The sequence below is a fragment of the Rousettus aegyptiacus genome, unplaced genomic scaffold (assembly GCF_014176215.1).
Source record: "Rousettus aegyptiacus isolate mRouAeg1 unplaced genomic scaffold, mRouAeg1.p scaffold_m13_p_13, whole genome shotgun sequence".
NCBI classification, from domain to species: domain Eukaryota; kingdom Metazoa; phylum Chordata; class Mammalia; order Chiroptera; family Pteropodidae; genus Rousettus; species Rousettus aegyptiacus.
The window spans coordinates 4,680,115-4,700,893 of NW_023416288.1; the positions used below are offsets into that span (position 1 = coordinate 4,680,115).

The window sequence follows — 20,779 nt, forward strand, 5'->3', positions numbered from 1 at the left end:
CCCTGAGGTCATCAAACTGAATAATATTGGTCATTCCGCCCAACTCTGCCTCCCCCAACTCATGGCCCCACCCAAGCTACATCCAGATGTATCCTCACTTAGTTAGGTGCCCCTTGCTGAGCAGCACCTAGACTCATACTGGAGGCAGCTGGCCTCAATTTCTGGTGTGGCCTTTTGAGGTAACTATAAGCACAATATCTGTGGATTGCTCACTGAATCTTAACAGGTGGTCTTGGAGGGGAAGAGGCTTGGGCTAAATTTGGCCTGTAGCTGAACCCCTCTCAGGACTGTACCACTGGACACCTACTACACAAAGCCGCTCTTATAAGACTGGGAGATTTAGGAGCTTTGCTTAGTACATAGAAACAGACACAGAAAGGTGGCCAAAATTGAAGACAAAGAAGCAGAAACCACGTGAGAGAACAGAACAGAGATCCAGATATAATAGAGTCAAGTAATCTAACAGATGCTGAGTTCAAAACACTGGTTATAAAGATGCTCAATGAACATTTGAGAAGTATAAATTCAGTGAGAACTTCAAGAAAGAGATAAAAAAAAACATAAAAATGGAAATGGAAATTATAAAAGATAACCAGTCAGAAATGAAGAACACATTATCTGAGATGAGAAATATATTAAATGGAATAAACAAAGGAATACACAAAGTGAATAAAGAAGAGGATCAAATGCCCTATCTAGAGGATGGGAAAGCCAAGGACACCATCAGAATGGCAAGAGATGAGATGTCAAGACTATAAAAATAATTTAAGGAGAACATGAGGCACTATTAAGGGTCCAAATAACTGTCTGATCAATGTAACTGAAGAAAATCAAGATGTTGAACAGCTGTTTGAAGAAATAAAGATGGAAAACTTCCCTAACCTGGTGAAGGAAATAGACATAAAGCCCCAGGGAGCTCAGAAGATTCCAAAATCAGGGATCAAAAGAGGCCCACACCAAGAGATATCATAATTAAAATGCCAAAGGTTAAATACAAAGAAAAATATTAAAAGCAGCAAGAGAAAAACAAATAGTTACTTATGAAGGAACACCCATAAGACTGTCAGCTGATTCCTTGAAAGAAACTATGCAGGACAGAAGGGCTTAGCAAAAAATATTCGATAGGATGAAGACCCATGATCTATATTCAAGAATAATTTATCCAGCAAAACTATCATTTACAGTTGAAGGACAGATAAAGAGCTTCCCAGACAAAAATAAACTAAAGGAATTTATCAACACCAAGCCAGTATTACAGGAAATGTTGGAAGGACTTCTTTAAGAAGAAAAAACATATATCAAAAACAGGAATAAAGAATGGTAACAACTACATTCCTATCAATAAGTACCATAAATGGAGAAGAATTAAGTGCTCCAGCTAAAAGACAGAGTGGATGAATGGAAAGGAAAACAAGACTCTTACATGTTGTCTGTAAGAGACTCACTTCAGATTAAAAGACACAAATAGACTAAAAGGAAGGGCATGGAAGTAGAAGGAATTTAAGTCAGACAAAGAAAGATAAACACTATATGATTTCACTTATATGTGGAAACTAAGGAATAAAAAGAACAAACTAATCAAAAACAGACTCAAATAGAGTGGACAATTTCATGATGGACAGAGGGGAGGGGAGTTTGGGAGCTGGGAGAATGGGGTGAAGGGTTGAAGTATAAATTAGTACGGATGGTCACGGGGATGGGGAGCACAGCCTAGGAAATGCAATTGGCATTAATATGTTGGCTACATGAAGTGTCAGGTGAGGGAAGGAGCAATTGGTGGGATCATTTTATGAACTATATAAATGTCTAACCAATGTACTATATACTTGAAACTAATTTAAATAAAGAAATTTTTAAAAAGCAAAGGAATTTAAAGTTATCTAGTAACTTTACTACAAAAAATTTTTTAATTAAATTAATTGGGTTGATACCTGTTAATAAAATTATATAGATGTTAAACGTACAATTTAATACTATATCATATGCATATTGCATTCTGTGTTCACCACCCAAAGTTAAATTTCCTTCTGTCACCATGTATTAGGCCCCCCTTTACCTTCATCTACCTCCTTCCTCTCCCCTTCTCTTTGGTAACCACTAAACTCTTGTCTGTGACCATGAATCTGTTTGTCTTGTTCATTTATTGCTTTCAGTTTTATATCCCACGTATAGGTGAAATCATATGGTTCTTGACTGTTTCCATCTAACTTATTTCACTTAGCATGATATTTTCAGGATCCATCCATGTTATTGCAAACGGCAGTATTTCATATTTTCTTATGGCTGAGTAGTAGTCCATTGTAAATACGTACCACTTCTTCTTTATCCAATCATCTATTGAAGGATGCTTCAGTTGTTACCATGTCTTGGCCATTGTGAATAATGCTGCAATGAACATCGGGGTGCATATATCTTTACAAATAAATGTTTTCAAACTTTTTAGGTAAATACCCAGAAGAAGGATTGCTGGGTCATATGATAATTCTACCCTTAATTTGGGGGCAAAGCTTCATACCATTTTCCATAGTAACTGTACCAATTTATATTCCTACCAACAGTGAATGAAGGTTCCTTTTTCTCCACAACCTCACCAATACTTGTTATTTCTTGTTTTGTTGAAGATAGCCATTCTAACATGTGTGAGGTGCTATCTCTTTGTGGTTTTGATTTGCGTTTCCCTAATAGTTAGTGAAGTTCAGCATTCTTCTTATACTTGTTGGCTATTTGTATATCTTCTTGGGAGAAGTGTCTGTTCAGGTACTCTGTATATTTTTTAATTAGATTGTTTTGTTGTTGTTGAATTGTATGTGTTTTTTATATATTTTTGACATTAACCCCTTATCAGAAGCGTTATTTGCAAAAATCTTCCCCTATTTAGTTGGTTTCCTTTTTGTTTTATTGATAGTTTCTTTTGCTGCACGGAAGTTTTTAAATTTAATATAGTTCCATTCATTTATTTATGCTTTTAAGTCCCTTGCCTTTGAGGTCAAATTCATAAAATCTTAAGACCAAGATGCATAAGTTTCTATGTATTTTATTGTTTCGGGCCTTATGTTTAGGTCCTTGATTCATTTTGAGTTAACTTTGGTGTGTGGTGATTGATAAAGCCTATGGATTTCCAAATTTCCCAGCACCATTTATTGAAGAGGCTTTTTTTTTTTTTTTCCTCCATTATATGTTTTTTGGGTTCATTGTCAAAAATTATTTGCCCAGATATATATGGGTTTGTTTCTGGTCTCTCAATTCTGTTTCATTTGTCTGTGTGTTTTTCTACCAGCACTACACTGTTTTCATTATTGTCACTCTGTAGTATAATTTGAAGTCAGGAAGTGTGATACCTCAAGCTTTATTTTTTTTCCTCAGCATTACTTTGGCTACTCAAGGTCTTTTGAAGTTCCATACAAATCTGATGACTTTTTATTCTATTTCTTTAAAAAATGCTGTTGGGATTTTGATGGGGTTTGCATTAAATCTGTATGTTGCTTTGGGTAATAGGGCCACTCTAACTATGTTGATTCTTCTAATCCACAAACACAAAACATCTTTCCATTTTTCGTGTGCCTTTTTCAATATTTTTAATTTTTTAAAAATTAGAGTTGACATCTAATATTATTTTATATTACTTTCAGGTGTACAACATAATTTACAAATTATATAAATGTTTAGTCTAGTACCCACCTGGCACTATACACAGTTATTACAATATTATTGACTATATTCCCTATGCTGTACCTCACATTCATGTGACTATTTTGTAACTACCAATTTGTACTTCTTAATCCCTTCACCATTTTCACCTAGTCCTCTGTACTCCCCTCCTATCTGGCAATCACCGGTTTGTTCTCTGTATCTATGAGTCTGTTTTCATTTTGTTTGTTCATTTATTCTGTTCCTTAGATTCCACATATAAGTGAAATCATGTGGTATTTGTTTTACGGTGTCTGATTTATTTCACTTAGAATACCTGCTAGGTCCATCCATGTCATTGTAAATGGTAAGATTTCATTTTTTTTTTTTATGGCTGAATAATATTCTATTGTATATATTTACCATTTCAGCTTTATCTAATCATCTATTGGTGGACATTTAAATTACTTCCATATTTTGGCTATTGTGAATAGCGCTGCAGTGAACACAGGGTATATATATCTTTTCAAATTAGTGTTTTGATTTTCTTCAGACAAATACTCAGAAGTGTAATTGCTGGGTCATATGGTACTTCTATTTTTGCAATGCCGCCAACAGTGTATGAGGGTTCCATTTTCTCCATATCTTGCCAACACTTGTTTGTTGATTTATTTATGATAGCCATTCTGGCAGGTGTGAGGTGATAGCTCATTGTAAGTTTAATTTGCATTTCTCTGATGATTAGTGACATTGAGTATCTTTTTATATGGCTATCGGACATCTGTATGTTCTCTTTGGAGAAATGCCTATTTAGGTCCTCTGCCTGTTTTTTTAATTGAATTGTTTGTTTTTCGGTGTTGAGTTATATGAAGTTTTTTTTTAAAGATAAATTTTGTATATTAACCCCTTATCAAATGTGTCACAGGCAAATATCTTCTCCCATTCAGTAGATCGTTCTTTTCATTTTGTTGATGGTTTCCTTTGCTGTGCAAACACTTTTTAGTTTGGGGTAGTCCCATTTGTTTATTTTTTCTTTTGTTTCCCTTGCCCCAAAGGATAAATCAGAAAAAAATATTACTTAGAGCAATGTCAGAGAGTTTACTGCTAATGTTTTCTTCTAGGAGTTTTATAGTTTCAGGGCTTACATTTTAGTCTTTAATGCATTTCGAGTTTATTCTTGTATATTATGTAACAAAGTGGTCCAGTTTCTTTCTTTTTCTTTTTTTTTTTTGCACTTATCCATCTAGTTTTCCAAATGCCATTATTAAAGAGACTGTCTTTACCTCATTGTATATTCTTGCCTCCTTTGTCATATATTAAATGAACATATAAGCACGAATTTATTTCTGAGCTCTCTATTCTATTTCATTGATCTATGTGTCTGTTTTTATGCCAGTAACACACTGTTTTGATTACTATAGACGTGTAATATAGTTTGATATGAGGTAGTGTGATACTTTCAACTTCGTTCTTCTTTCTCAAGATTGCTGTGGCTATTTGGGGTCTCGTAAAGTTTCATGTAAATTTTTGGATTATTTGTTTTAGTTCTATGAATAATGCCATTGATATTTTGCTAATTGCATTGACTCTATAGATAGCTTTGGGTAATGTGGGTATTTTAATGATGTTAATTCTTCATATCCATGAACACAGTATATGCTTCCATTTATTTGTATTTTTTTCAATTTCTTTTTTCAACAACGTATAATTTTCCAAGTAAAGGATTTTTGCTTCCTTGGTTTAATTTATTCCTGGATATTTCATTTTATTTTTTCGATGAAAATATAAATGAGATGGTTTTTGTAATTTTTCTTTCTGATAGTTCATTATTGTTGTATAAAATGCAACTGATCTTTGAATATTAATTTTGAATCCTCTTACTTTACTGAATTCATTGATTAGTTCTAACAGTTTTTTTGGTGTAATTTTTAGATTTCTCTCTATATAGTATCATATCATCTGCAAATAATGGCAGTTTACTTCTTTCTTTACAATTTGGATGCCTTTTTCTTTTCTGGTGTAATTGCCATAGCTAGAACTTCCAATACTATGATGAATAACAGTGGTAAAAGTGGACATTCCTGCCTTGTTCCTGATCTTAAAAAATACTTTTAGCTTTTCCCTTATTGATATGATGTTATTTGTGGGTTTGTCATATATGGCCTTTATTATGTTGAGGTATGTTATCTCTATTCCCACTTTGATGAGAATTTTATCATAAATGGATGCTGAATTTTGTCAAATGTTTTTCTGTATTTATTGATATAATCATATGAATTTTATCTTTCAATTTGTGGTGTATAACATAAATTGATTTGCGTTCCAGAAATAAATCCCACTTTATCATGGTGCATGATCTTTTTAATGAACTTAGTTTGCCAATATTTTATTGAGGATTTTGCGTTTATGTTTATCATGGATATCAGCTTATAATTTTATTTGTTTTTAATGTCTTTATCTGGTTTTGGAATCAGAGTAATAATAGTGGTCTTATAAAAAGAATTAGGGATACTTCCCTCTTATTGAATTTTTTGGAATAGTTTGAAAAGAATAAATGATAATTCTTTGGTAAAATTCACCTGTGAAGCTATCCAGTCCAGGACTTCTGTTTTTGAGGAATTTTCTGATTACTCATTCAATTTCCTCTGTAGTAATCAGTCTGTTCAGATTTTCTGTTTCTTCTTGACTCAAGCTTGGAAGATTGTATGTGTCTAAGAATGTATCCATTTCTTCCAGATTGTCTACTTTTTTGCATATAAGTGCTGTAGTATTTTCTTATAATCCTTTGTATTTCTGTGGAATCCATTGTCACTTCTCTTTCATTTCTGATTTTATTTGAGTCTTCTCTCTTTTTTTCTTGATGAGTGTAGTTAGAGGTTTATCAATTTTTTTAATCTTTTCAAAGAAGAAGCTGTTGGTTTCATTGATCTTTTGTACTGTTTTTCTGGACTTTGGTTACTTCCACTCTGATCTTTATTATTTCATTCCTTCTACTCACTTTGGGCTTTGTTCGCTGTTATTTTTCTAGTTCCTTTAGGTGTAAGGTTGGATTGTTTATTTGAGATTATTCTGTTTCTTGAGGCAGGACTATATTACTATAAATTTACCTCTTAGGACTGCTCTCATTGTGTCATAGATTTTGGGTTGTTGTGTATTCATTTTAATTTGTCTAGTGTATCTTTTGATTTCTTTCTCAATCTCATTGTTAAGCCATTCATTGTTTAATAGCATATTATTTATCTTCCATGTATTTGTGTATTTTTAGGTTTTTTCTCTTGTACTTAATTTTTAGTTTTATACCATCGTGGTTGGAGAAATACTTGATATGATTTCAAACTTATTAAATTTACTGAGACTTGTTGTGTAGACTAATATGTGGTCTATCTTGGAAAATGTTTCATGTTCACTTGAAAAAAATGTATATTCTGCTGTGTTGAGATGAAACATTTTTCAAATATCAATTAAATCCATCTGATCTAGTGTATTATTTAAGGTCATTGTTTCCTTGTTGATTTTCTGTCTGGAAGACTTGCCCATTGGGGTCAATGGGTGTTAAAATCCCCTAACATGACTGTATTACTGTTGCTCTCTCCCTTTATGTAATTCAATATTTGCTTTATATAGTTAGGAGCTTTTAGGATGGGTGCATAAATGTTTACTAGGGGTATATCCTCTTGTTGGATTGAGTCTCTCTGTCATTATGTAATGTTCTTTTTTGTCTCTTATTATAGTTTCTGTTTTAAAGTCTATTTTGTCTGATACAACAAAATTTATTGCTACTCCAGCTATTTTTCCATTTTTATTTGCATGAAATATCTTTTTTTACCATTTTACTTTCAGTTTATGTGTGTCTTTCAATCTGAAGTATCTTGTAGACAGCATATGTATGGGTCTTATTGTCTTATCCATTTGACTATCCTTTGTCTTGTGATTGGAACATTTAATCCATTTACATTTAAAGTGATTATCGATAGATACCTAGTTGTTGCCATTTTATTACATTTTATTATTCACATATGTGTTCTTTTTTCTCTCTCTCTCTTTCCATTCTTTTTCCTAAAGAAGTCCCTTCAACATTTCTTGTAATACTGGCTTGGTGGTAATGAATTTCTTTAGGTTTCTCCTGTCTGGGAAGCTCTTTATCTCACCTTTAATTTTAATCAATAGCCTTGCTAGGTGGAGTAGTCTTGATTGTAGGTCTTTGCTTTTTATCACTTTGAATATTTTGTACCTATTCCTTCTGGCCTGCGAAGTTTCTGTTGAGAATTCAGCTGACATTCTTATGGGTAAGTAAGTAACTAAGCTACCTTTCTCTTGCTGCTTTTAGAATTCTCTCTTTGTCTGTAATATTTGTCATTTTAATTATGATGTGTCTTGATGTAGGCCCCTTTGGGTTCACCTTGTTTGGGACTCTGGGTTTCCTGGATTTGTATGTCTATTTTCTTCTCCAGATTAGGGAAATTTTCTGTCATTATTTTTTCAAATAGATCCTCAATACCTTGCTTTCTCTCTTCTCCTCCTGGTATCCCTATGATGTGAATGTCATTACACTTGATGTTGTCCCAGAGGTGCCTTAAGCCATTCTCACTTTTTAAAATTCTTTCTTCTTGTTACTGTTCTTATTGGGTGTTTTCCTCTACCTTCTCTTCCTAATCATCAATTTAATTCTCTTCTTCTCTAATCCACTATTGATTTCCTCTAGCATATTCTTCATTTCTGTTTTTTTTTTATGATTTCTATGTCCTTTTTTATGCTTACCATGTCTTTGTTGAAGTTCTCACTGAGCTCATCTATTCTTCTCCTAAGTTCATCGAGCATCTTTATAACCAGCGTTTTGAACTCTGTATCTGGTTGGTTGCTCGCTTCCATTTTATTTAGTTCTTTATCTAGATTTTTCTCTTGTTCTTTCATTTGGGACATGTTTCTTTGTTTTCTTATTTTGGCAGCCTCTCTGTGTTCATTTCTATGTATGAGGTAGATCTGCAATGTCTCTCAGTCTTGGCAGGTGGTCTTATGTAGTAAGTATCCTGTGTGGCCTAGTGGAGCAGTCTTCCTGATTGCGTCTGCTGGGTGCTCCAGGAGCCTTGTGTGGTTGTATGTGCCCTCCTGTTGTAATCGAGCCTAGATTGCTGTTGGCATGTCATTTGGTGGGATGGACTCTCAAGCTGACTGTTTGTAATCATTGTCCTTGCCCGCAGCATATGAGTTGCTATGTCGGGGCTGACTTCCTGGAGTGGAATTTACTCAAGTCTGATCATGTGCCTGTTGATACCACCCACTGAGTGTGCCACTTGTAGGGCTAAGGTGGTGCTCTGTTAAGGTCTAACACCAGTCTCAAGAGTTTGGGTTCTGGAGCCCTTAGGTGGGGCTCCCATGTAGGTGAAGGTTAGCTGCTGCCAGTGACGAGCCCAGGGCTAAATGGTAGGAGCTACAAAGTTTTCTGTGGTTGGTCACTGTCTATCTTGGACCTGAAGGCATGTGGGAGAGACCATGTGGTGAACCAAAGCAAGTTGCCATTAATACCAGGCCTGGAGCAGCTCAACAAAAGGCCCAGGGCATCCCAAGGTCTGAGACTGCCTACCAGCTGCCCGCAAGGCTCAATAGCTGGAAGAACATTGGGCAGTAGGTAAGTTGAATGAGGCGGGGGTCTAGGGAGTCACTAGGTTGGTGTAGATTCAGATTTGTTGCCAGTGCTGACCCTGTAGCTGCTGTTAAAAGGCTCAGCTCACACCAAGGCCAGCCACTTCCTGCTTTGGTTCTACAGGCCCTTGATGAGAGTTGTTCAAGAAATACTGCATCTAGAGCTGGGGATGGTTGCCCACTACCAAGAGTGTCTCCCGAGGTGCACAAGCAGATGCCTGTTGATTGCAGCTGAAGGAACCTCCTGCTAAGAGTGCAAGGTGGGGCTTGATGCCCAATAAGCACCTGAAAATACCACAGGCAATTTGTGAGTTGGTGGGGCAGGATCTCAAGGACTCACCAGAGTGGAAAAGGCAGATCTCACCAGGTCAAAACAGATTCAGTTTTGGCTGTGTGGGGGGAGAATTCAACACAGGCAAGATGGCGCCCACCTGGAAGCTGCACAGAAGAAGGGCTCAACAAAAGGACAATAGTGGCCATTCCTCCAGCCTTCACCCTGAAGCCACATAACTCAGTCTTTATATGTCTCTGGCACCTCCCAAGTTGCTGTCCCACCACCAGAGGCCAGGATGAGTGGCCGTGAGAGAGCAAGTCTTAATGCAGGCCCCTTAAGGAAATATCTGGGTTTCTAGCTGCCTTCTATCTCGCCTGGACAGCCAGAATCCTCACTGATTTTCACAGCCAGATTTTGTGGGGACTCCTTTTCCCAGCAATGGAACACTAGGCTTGGGAACCCCAGTGTGTGGCTAGGGCCCCTTGCTCTTCTGGAGATATTCTTCCCAATGCTCAATCATATATGGGTGTGGGACCAGCCTGTTTTATGTCTCCATTCCTCCTACTAGCCTTGATGTGGCCTCTTTTTTATTTTCTTAGTTATAGGACTTCTGTTCAGCTAGTCTTTAGATGGTCCTCCAGGTTGACTGTTCCATTATTTGGTTGCAATTGTAATGTAGCCGTAGGAATAGGCATACACAACATTTACCCTCTTTGCCATCTTGACAGGAACTCAACTTCAATTTCTTTTAATAATGTCTCGTAGTTTTCAGTTTATAGGTACTTCACATCCTTTGTTAAGTTTATTTCTAGGTATTTTATTCTTTTTGTTGCAGTTGCAAAAGGAATTGTTTTTTTTTTTTTCATTTCTTTTTCTGAAATTTCATTGTTAGTATATAGGAACATGATGAATTTTTGTGCATTGGTTTCGTATACTGCAACTTTACTGTATTTGTTTACTGTTTCTATAGTTTATTGGTGGAGTCTTTAGAGTTTTTATATAAAGAACTGTATTGTCTGCAAAAAGTGTTAGTTTTTCTTCTTTATTCCTGATTTAGATGCCTTTTATTTCTTTCTCTCATTTGATTGCTTTGGCTAGGACTTCCAGTATGATCTTGAATAACAGTGATGAGAGTAGGCCTCCTTGTCTTGTTCCTAATCTTAGAGGAAAAGCTTTCAAATTTTCACCATTGAGTGTGATATTAGCTGAGAATCTGTCATATATGGCCTTTATTATGTTGAAGTACTTTTTTTCTATGCCCATTTTATGGAATGTCTTAATCATAAATGGTTATTATCTTGTTATATACTTTTTCTGTATCTATTGATATAATAATGATTTCTATCCTTTATTTTTAAGTGTGCTATATCACATTGATTGGTTTACACATGTCGAACCATCCTTGCACTTCTGTAATGAACTCCTCTTGAATGTGATGTATGTTCTTTTTAATGTATTGTTGTATTCAATTTGCTAGTATTTTGTTTAGCATTTAAAAAATTTTTAATTAAGTTTATTGGGGTACACATTGATTAATACGATTATATAATTTTCAGGTATACATTATCATTTAATATCTATATATTCTATTGTGTGTTTACCACCCAAAGTCCAGTTTCCTTCAGCTACCATATATTTGATCTCCTTTACCCACTTCGCCCTCCCCCAAAATCATTTATATTTAGGGTAATTATAGATGTATGATAATTTTCTATAGCTGTTCAATCTTTTGTTTTCTAGTAGCTCTATGTATTCATTATTTCTTTTCCCTTGTATTTCTGCCTATTATTTTAGTTTGGTGGTATTTTATGATTTTTTTCTACTTTTTTACATTATGTCTCAGTTCTAGACTTTTGTGCGTGGTTACCATTAGGTTTATGCAAAAGAAAGTTTCATATGTACAGTAGTTCTTTTTTCTTCTGAATGCATCTTATCTCCTTTCCCCTTTGCAAATTCAAACCCCTTTTTATGTTTTTGTTGTCACAAATTATCCCTATTTGTGCTTTTAGTTCATTTCCAAATTGCAGTAGCTATTGTCTTCTTATCTTTTTTAATGTTTTTACCTCTTTTAACCTTTATGTTATATTTAAGTGTTTCTGAATAAGGGTTGTAATTTCCTGCTGTCTGTTAATCATCTTGCTCATAGTTTTATATCCTTTTGTCTTTTTGTTTCAGGTAGAATAACTCCCTTCAATATTTCTTGCGATGAAGGTCTTGTGGTGGTAAATTCCCTCAGCTTCTGTATGTGTGGAAAAGTCTTCTTCATGTCTAAAAGATAACTTTGCTGGATATATTATTCTTGGCTGAAAATTTTTCTTTCCACTCTTAGCTTTTAGGGTTTCTACTGATAAATCTGATAATAGTCTAATGGGATTTTTTTTATAGGTAATTTCTTCTTTTTCCTGGTTGCCTTGAGAATTCTTTTTTTCTCATTAATTTTTAACAGTTCTAATACAATGTGCCTTGGAGAAGGCCTTTTTGGATTGAGATAATTAGATGTTTTGTTTGTTGTATTTGAGGATCCAGCTCTTTCCATAGGTTTTGGAAATTCTTTTTGGCTATTTGTTTGAATAGTCTCTCTGTTCCCCTGTCCCTCTCTTCTCCTTCTGGTATACCCATTATTCCTATATTGCTTTTTCTGATGGAGTCAGATAGTTTTTGTAGAGTACTTCCTTTTTTCCCCCTTACTCTCAAGTTTCCCTCTTCTATCTGCGTCATTTGTAGATTTCTATCTTTGATTATCATTGATTCTTGCCTCCATCTGGTCAGCCCTACTTCCTAATATTGTTAGTTCATTCTTCATCTCTTTTATTGAGTTCTTCAGCTTCAGAATTTCTATTTGGTTCTTTTTTTAAAATTTCAATCTCTTTGGTAAAGGACTCCTTTTGTTCATTAATTTTATTTATGAATTTATTAAACTGCCTGAGTTTTCTTGTATCTCATTGAGTTTTTTCATAACTGCAATCTTGAATTCTCTGTCATTTAAATCACATATTTCCATGTCTTTAAGTTTATTTACTGGAGATTTTTAACATTATTTCAGAGCTTCCTTGTTACCTTGGTAGTTAATAGTGTTTGAATAATTATTTCTTTGCCTGGGCATTTATGGAAATAAAATCTGCTTTGTTGTTGTTAAGAGTGATACCTCTATTTAGTAGGTTGATAAGAAGAGGTCTTTCTTTTGTTTTCCAATAGGTGGCGATGAAGTGCAAGTGTTTTTTATTTTTCTCTTGTACTGCTCCACCTTCTCTGATGTCTGAAGGGCAATGGAAAATACCCTATATTCTCTGGGGAGATGGGCATCTATCTCTATGACCAGTTCATCTCGGTCTAGATGTTAGAGCTCCATCCTTATGGTGGTCGATGGGCTTTGGAGCCCATGAAATCCTAGCGCTGCCCCCAGCAACCAGACGCTGCTGGCAGTTGTGGCACTGCCCGAGTTGTCCTAGGTACCCCACTGGGATCAGCAGTGATGGGTGGGAGCAGGGTGGGCTGAGAATGGCTGCTCCTGCAATTGTGGCTTTGTTCTTTTCCAGGTATTGGCAATCACCATACTTCAGCTGCCTTGCCTCTGTATCTCCTCCGCCCCTGTTACAGGGATTAGCTTCAGTGGGCAACTACCAGTCAAAAACCATCTCTCCAGTTTCAGGGCTGCAAATAGTGTGGTCTGTAACCTAACACTCATGCTACAGTTGCTTCTGGGGCCCACAGATAGCTCTGGGAAGGTGAGGGGAGACAGCAAGGCTCTGTGGCTTCGTTTTATTCCTGACAATGGTAGTTGCTAGACCACAGCTGCCACTGGCCACTGTGTTCTCATCTCTGCCCTGGTTGCTGGGTTCAGCTGCTGTATGTACTGGTCGTTCAGGTAGGAATACTCAGGGATACAGAGAGTGCACGCTGCAACCCGATTCTTCCCCTGAGATCCACAGTGAGCTTTGGACTGCATCTTTGGCACCCATTTATGCTCTTCTCTCTTCCCACCTCCCATGTATTCTCTGATTTGCCGGATATACCGGTTTCTCATAAGTGTTTATTTCTTAATCAGGGAGCATAGATATTAATGAGTGTTATGAGTGTTATGTCTTCTGGGTGCATGATTCCCTTTATCATTACGAAGTGTCTGTCCTTCAGTATATTTATTTACCTTTTTGATTTTGAAGTCTATTTCGTCTATTAATACTGCTACTCTCGCTTTTCTCTGAATCCCATTTCTTGAAATATCATTTTCCATCCTTTCACTTTGAGTCTATATTTGTCTTTGGAGCTAAGATGTGTCTCCTGGAGGCAACATTTAGTTGGGTTTTGTTTTTTGATGCATTCTGCAACTCTGTGCCTTTTTATTGATAAGTTCAGTCCATTTATGTTAAGGGAGATTATTGAAATATTATGTCTTCTTATAGCCATTTTATCTTTTGCTTTCTAGTAGCTTGGTGTTTCCATTGCTTCCTTGTCCTTGTGTTTCTGTTTTCTTTCTTTTGGTTTGCTTTTGTGGGTTTTGCCTCTGGTTCTTCTTGTTTTGCAACTGCAGACAGTAAAAATCAACTGTTGTTTCTCTGCTGGCCACTTCTCTGCTTTCTGCCATGATGACTGGGCCCTACCTCCAGCTGCGTGGAACTCAAAACTCTCCCAGACAGGGCTGTTCCGGGAACTTGTCTCACCTTCTCCCCCTCCTGCTCCTCCCACAGGAAAGGTAGCTCTTTATTTCTCCCATTCCACTGCCTGACACCTGGGGTTCTGGCCTGTGGTAGCTCTTATGAGCAGATCCTATGCATAGACATGCTGGTATGCAGTTTGGGTGTTTTTTGTTGAGTTTTAGATGTTCAGTCTATTGTTGTTTCAAGGGGAGAGATCTGAGGACTTCTCTCACTCTTCCATGTTTCTCCAAATCTCACATCTTTATTATTATTGGTGTCATATACAATTATCAATGATAGTTAACATTTATTGAGTGCCTACTCTGTCAAGAACCAATCAATATACTATATCACCTCTCAAATAACACGGTATATGAAATTTTATAGTTGAGTAGGTAGAGAATCTACTTTGTACTAGGAACTATATCAGGTATACATAAATTATTGCATATAATCTGCACAACTATCTTATGATATGGATATTATCATTCCCATTTTACTGAAGGAGACACTGAGGCTCAGAGAATTTCAGTAACACACATGGCAGCAGAGCAAGATTTCTAACCCCACTCTAACTAATGTCACAGTTCTGGTTTTATCTTATATGCTTAACTGTCTCTTCTGGAAATTTTCCTTCTATTAATTTGCTAAAAAAATACTTGACTGACTCATTCTTTCCAGTAATCCTTGGGGCTAACACAGGGCAAAATTAGCATACTCAGTGGGCAGTAAGTCCATTGGCGGTTTTATCTCTCAGGTCATCCTAATGGCCATGAACCAGTCCAACAGCCTACATCCTTCCCTCAGTTCTGAGAAGAAAATGACATGTAGTCTGAGGACATCCATTTTTACATACAAATAAATGCCTTGCTAATAACCTATTAGGATTACTAAATTCTTATAACTAAAATTAATGGTAAACTCATTTACCGAGGTCTCTAATTTAGTACTCTTAGAACTTGAGCTCCTTCACAATGTTGACTGAACACATGTTGATAGTTGTAATTCTTACAGTTTAAGGGAGGGAGTTTTCTTGTAAGTACAGTATTAATATTATCTTGAGTTGGTCATTTGGTTTCCAATTTCTACTCATCTTGACTTATTTAGATATTTTTACAATTACTGTTAGGTTTACTTTTGTAGATCATTTTGTTCTTGCATAACTAAACTTGTAAACTTTAGACTCATTTTTTCGTGGATTCTTCTTATCATTCAATTCTTTTTCCTTTCTTTCTTTTTAAATGAAAAGTGAGAATAAAAATTAAGAACTACCTAGATAAAGGGAAGGATTTTCAATGATTTCCAGCCTTTACTTGCCTTATAAATGTTAGATGAACATTTTGGCAGTTCAGAACAATTCTAGAGGGTAGATATTACAGTTGGAATATGCCAAACACAGATATGGAAGGCCAACCAAGGGATTTGCACATCCACAGATTTTGGTATATGCAGGGATCCTGGAACTACTCCTCTATGGGTATTGGAGGACAACTGTATTTTCCCTAATTTAAAGAAGAGACCAATGAGGCTCAGAAAGAGTAAGTGACTTGTTAAGTTTTCAGAGCTAATAAGGAAATGGAATCACAACTCAGGTCTCCTGATTCCAAAACTGTGCTCCTTCTATTACATTATACTATCAGTCCCAGAGTGTTTGCTATCTAATTCTCACCTGCGGATTTCTTTTCCTCTGCTCATTTGGCTGAATATAACTCTAATAATTGCTGACCATAGTAAAATTTAATTAGTGTTAACTTCAGGAAAACCAAATTCTGTTATCAGGTATTCAAATATTACTAAGCTGTTAAACTGGTGTGTATTTTTTTGTTGTAAAGAATTTTTGGATGTAACGGCTTTTTTTTTTCCAGTTTATGTTTTTGTTTTTTTTGTTTTGTTTTTGTTTGTTTGTTTGTTTTTTGCAACAGGATGTAACACATTCATATTTTCAGGTCTGAAATAGATACTAAGTAAACTGCTATGGGTAACATGGCTCTAGATGTATGCAACATGTGAATAAAGAATAAGAAAAAAAAAACTTTGACTTTGGAATTTCTTGCAGGCATTCTGCAAAGGCTCACTGATCTTGGAACATTTGGATGTCTCTTACTGCCAACAGCTATCAGATGAGATTATTAAAGCACTGGCTATTTATTGCAGTAATCTCACATATCTCAGCATTGCTGGCTGTCCAAAGGTATGCACAGAAGTCAGAGCTCAGACATGTAAAACTGAAGCACTGCCAAAGAACTCAGGCAGGGTAGCAGTTCAGGGGTTGGATTTATCATAGGACTTGTTTTCTTTGCCATATCTTAGGTATTCATTAGATTTTTCCCCCCAATTGGAAATAGCTTTATGATTTTATTTGTGTCAATACAGAACTTTTAAAAAGCTTAAAACAATCCTCATGCAAATCTAAAAATGTGTCAAAGATATATTTAGTTCATTAATAAGAAAACCAGAAAGTGGTTAAGCCAGTTCACAGAGCATTTGATCAAACAAGTATTTACAGTAACTAAAGAAAGAATGTTGGTATGTATTTTTGGGTTAGATCCAAAATTGGTTAATGACTTATAAGGTAATAAATCCATAACCTTGGAGCTATAGTTTCTATCGGACAAAAATAATTTGCATCTCTCCTGTACAAAAATACAAGTTATAACATGTAACTTTACTGAGTTTGGACCCTAATAGTAGTTTATCAAACTAAAGCATAATTCCATATAGAATTCCTCAGATGTGCCTGTTAATGTTCCAGTATGACACTGAAAGTGCATACAATCATCTTTTGTCTTATTTTGAAATATTCAACAATTTTCCTTGACACTTGTTTATAAAAGAAATATGTACTCATTGTAAACTATTTGGACTACATATAAAAGCATAAAGGAGAGAATAAAAATCCATTGTTATACCATGATCCAGACATAACCCTTTGTTGATATGTTGATATTTTATACTTATTCTTCTAGAATTTTTTTCTATGTACAGAGATTAGAAGTAGTTATAGAAGGTCTTTAAAGAAAAACAAGAGACTCGTACTTTCCAAAATACATTGTAACCTACTTTCTTTGCTCTTAATATGCTATGGACATGTTTCTATATCAAGAAACAGAGGTTTCAGGGTCTGGATTAATGTGGCAGATTGAATATACACATAAAAAGTTATTCTCTTTTGAAACCCTACCCAAACTGCAGAAGAATAAGGGCCCACATTGATAGGGAAAACAAGAGAAGACAAAAGCAACAAAAAATTTGGAAGTCTAAAATAGATGGACTAATTTAGTAGACCAGATATAGGTTGTTTTTTTTTTTCAAGAATGATTATTTTATTATCTCTCATGGCTTCTATGAGTCAGAAATTCAGGAAATGCTCTGTTGTGTGGTCCTGCCTTTGAGATCTCTCATGTGGTTATGATCACATGGGAGCAGGAGGTAAACCAGTGGAAATGGCTAGCCATCTCTCCCCTCATATATTTCTAGGACATCTCCTTTTAGTCTCTTTATATTACCAGACATGACAGCCTTAAGGCATTTGAAATGAGTACATTAAGGCTGAGGGCCTTAACAATGACTATTTCGGTAAATGAGTTGGAAGCTGCCCTGCCTTCTCCGAGATAACTCAAAATTCACACATCTTTTTTCTTTAGGTGTACAACACAGTAGTTAGACATTTATATAACTTATGAAGTGATCACCTCAATAAATCCAGTACTCATCTAACAGCATATATAGTTATTACAATATTATTGACTATATTTACCATGCTATACTCTACATGCCCATGACTATTTGTACCTCTTAATCCACTCCCAAATTCACCCACTCCCTCAAACCCCTCCCATCTGACAATCATCAAAATGTTCTCTGTATTTACGTACTTGTTTCTGTTCTGTTCTGGTTTTTTCCTTTATCCTGTTCTCTAGAGTCTACATATAAGTGAAATCACATGACATTTGTCTTTCTTGTCTGATTAACTTCACTTAGCACAATACCCTCTACGTATTCATCTTGTTGCAGATGGCAAGATTTCCAACTTTTTTATCTCATTGTATATATTTACCACCTCTTCTTTATTCATTCATCCACTGATGAACACCCAGGTTGCCCCCATACTTTGGCTACTGTAAATAATGCTGCAATGAACATGTAGATTCAAATGTCCCTTCGAAGTAATGTTGTAGGTTTCTTTGGATATATAAGTGGGATTAGTGGGCCTTTTTTTGTCTCTTGCTATAGCCTTTATTTTAAAGTCTATTTTGTCTGGTATAAATATTGCTACTCTAGCTCCCCCCCATTTTATAAAATATCTTTTTCCATTCTTTTACTTTTAGTCTGTGTGTTTCTTTTGATCTGAAGTAAGTGTATTGTAGTTAGTGTATGTAAGAGTTTTATTTTCTTATGCATTTAGTCAACCTATGTCTTTGATTGGAGCATTTAATCCATTTACATTTAAAGTAATCATTCATAGGTATGTAGATATTGCCATTTTATTATTCACATTTTTTATCTTTTTTTCTTCTTTTTAAAGAAGTCCTTTTAATATTTCTTATAATATTAGTTTGGTATTGATGAACTCCTTTAGCTTTTTTTTTTTTTTTTTTTTTTGTCTGAGAAGCTCTTTGTCTTTTGATTCTAAATGATAGTTTGGCTGGTTAGAGAAATATTGGTTATAGATCCTTACTTTTCATCACATTGAATATTTTGTGCCAGTCCCATTGGCCTGCAAATTTTCTGTTGAGAAATTAGCTGACAGTTTTATGGGAGGTCCCTTGTAGTTAATTAGATGCTTGTCTCTTACTGCTTTTAAGAGTTTCTCTTTGTCTTTAACTTTTAGCATCTTAATCATGATGTGTCTTGGTGTGGGTTTCTTTGGGTTCATCTTGTTTGAGACTCTCTGTGCTTCCTGGGCTTGTATGTCTATGTCCTTTGCTAGGTTATGGAACTTTTCCATTATTTTTTCAAATAAGTTTTCAAATCCTGCTCTCTCTCTCTCTTCTCCTTCAGGTACGCCTATGATAGGAATGTTGGTATGCTTGATTGTACCAGAGGCCCCTTAAATTATACTCATTAAATTTTTTTTTTTAATTTTTGCTGTTCTTATTGGCTGTTTTCTTCTACCTTATCTTCTAAATCACCTATCCAATCCTCCGCTTCATCTAATCTACTATTGATTTTCTCTAATGTATTCTTCATTTTAGTTATTGTGTTCTTCATTTGTTTTTTATATTTTTTATCTCAATTTTTCTGTTTTCTATTTCTTTCTTGAAGTTCTCACTGAGTTCATCTACTCTTCCTCTAAGTTCATTTAGCATCCTTATAACCAGCGATTTGATTTCTGCATCTTTAGATTGCTTATCTCCATTTTGTTTAGTTCTTTTTGTGGAGCTTTGTTCTGTTCTTTCATTTAAGACATATTTTCTTGCCTCCCCATTTTGGCTGCCTCTTTGTGTTTATTTCTATGTATTAGGTAGAACTCTTACATCTCTCATATCCACTAGGTATCCTGTGGGGCCCAATGGTACCATCTCCTTGGTCACCTAAGCTCCAGGTGTGTCCCATATGTGGGTTGTGTGTGCCCTAATGTTGTACTTGAGCCTTGGTGGCTGTTTGCATGTCAGTGAGAGAGGCCGACCTTCAAGCTACTTTTTTTTTTTTTTTTTGTGAGGACTGGCAGTGACTACAGCAGAGAAGCTGTTGAGCTAGAGCCGACCCTATGAAACAGGATATGCTTTAGCAGGGCTCTGGTGCCCGTCCAGTCTTCTCTTTACGTGTCATTTGTGAAGGTGGTTGGGTGGTGCTCTAGTGTGGTCTGAAGCTTGCCATCAGAAGTGTTGGATCTGGGGCCTCTTGGGAGGTACTCTGGTGCCTACCAAGATCAGCTGCTGCCTCTGCCCTGCCCAGGGCCACTTGGTATGAGCTACAAAGTGATCTGCAGATAGTTGCCAATTTTACTAGGCTTAGAGGTGCTTGGGAGAGGCTAAGTTACAAAGTGAAGCTAGCTGCCATAAGTGCCAGGCTTGGGACTGCTTAGAAAGAGGTACCAGGCATGATGAGGCTAGATGCTGCTTTTTTGTGGTTTATAAACCTTTGAGAGCTTTTACGAACGTCTGCAGCATGAGCCGAGACAGGCTATTCGTAAGAAAAAGCCAATGGAAGTGGCTTCATACACCCACAAGTTGGGCGTGGTAGGATCTCAGGGAATCACCAGGGCAGGGTGAATGCTCTGAGCCATGTTGATGGAGACTCAGATATGGCATCCACTTGCGCAGGCTGGGTGAGGGATAGTTTCAACAAAGGAAAAATGGATTCTGTCTGTCTTTCTGTCTGGGAGAAAATTGTCCCTCCAGCATCCCTTGCCCTGAGGCTAGACAATGTTTTTTTTGAGAGTTAAGTAAAAATATTTTATGTTATTTCTTAAAAGTTAATTGATTTTTTATGATGACATTTGTTAATGAAATCCAGTAAATTTCAGCTGTGTATTTTAACAGTAAGACATATGTATATATGTATACACACACACACACACACACACACACACACACACACCCATTGTATATTCACCTCCCATAGTTGGGTTTCGTTCTATCACCACATACATATTTGACCC

The 20,779-nt window shown here is 35.9% G+C and overlaps 1 protein-coding gene across 1 annotated transcript in view; it reads left to right on the forward strand.

Moving 5' to 3' along the window:
* The window catches only part of FBXL13 (F-box and leucine rich repeat protein 13), a 241,176-nt gene that overhangs the window by 199,786 nt on the left and 20,611 nt on the right, over positions 1-20,779 (forward strand). The window contains exon 19 of the mRNA XM_016145844.2: positions 16,232-16,366. Coding sequence (XP_016001330.1) covers positions 16,232-16,366 — 135 coding nt within the window. The remainder of the gene's footprint in view (positions 1-16,231; positions 16,367-20,779) is intronic.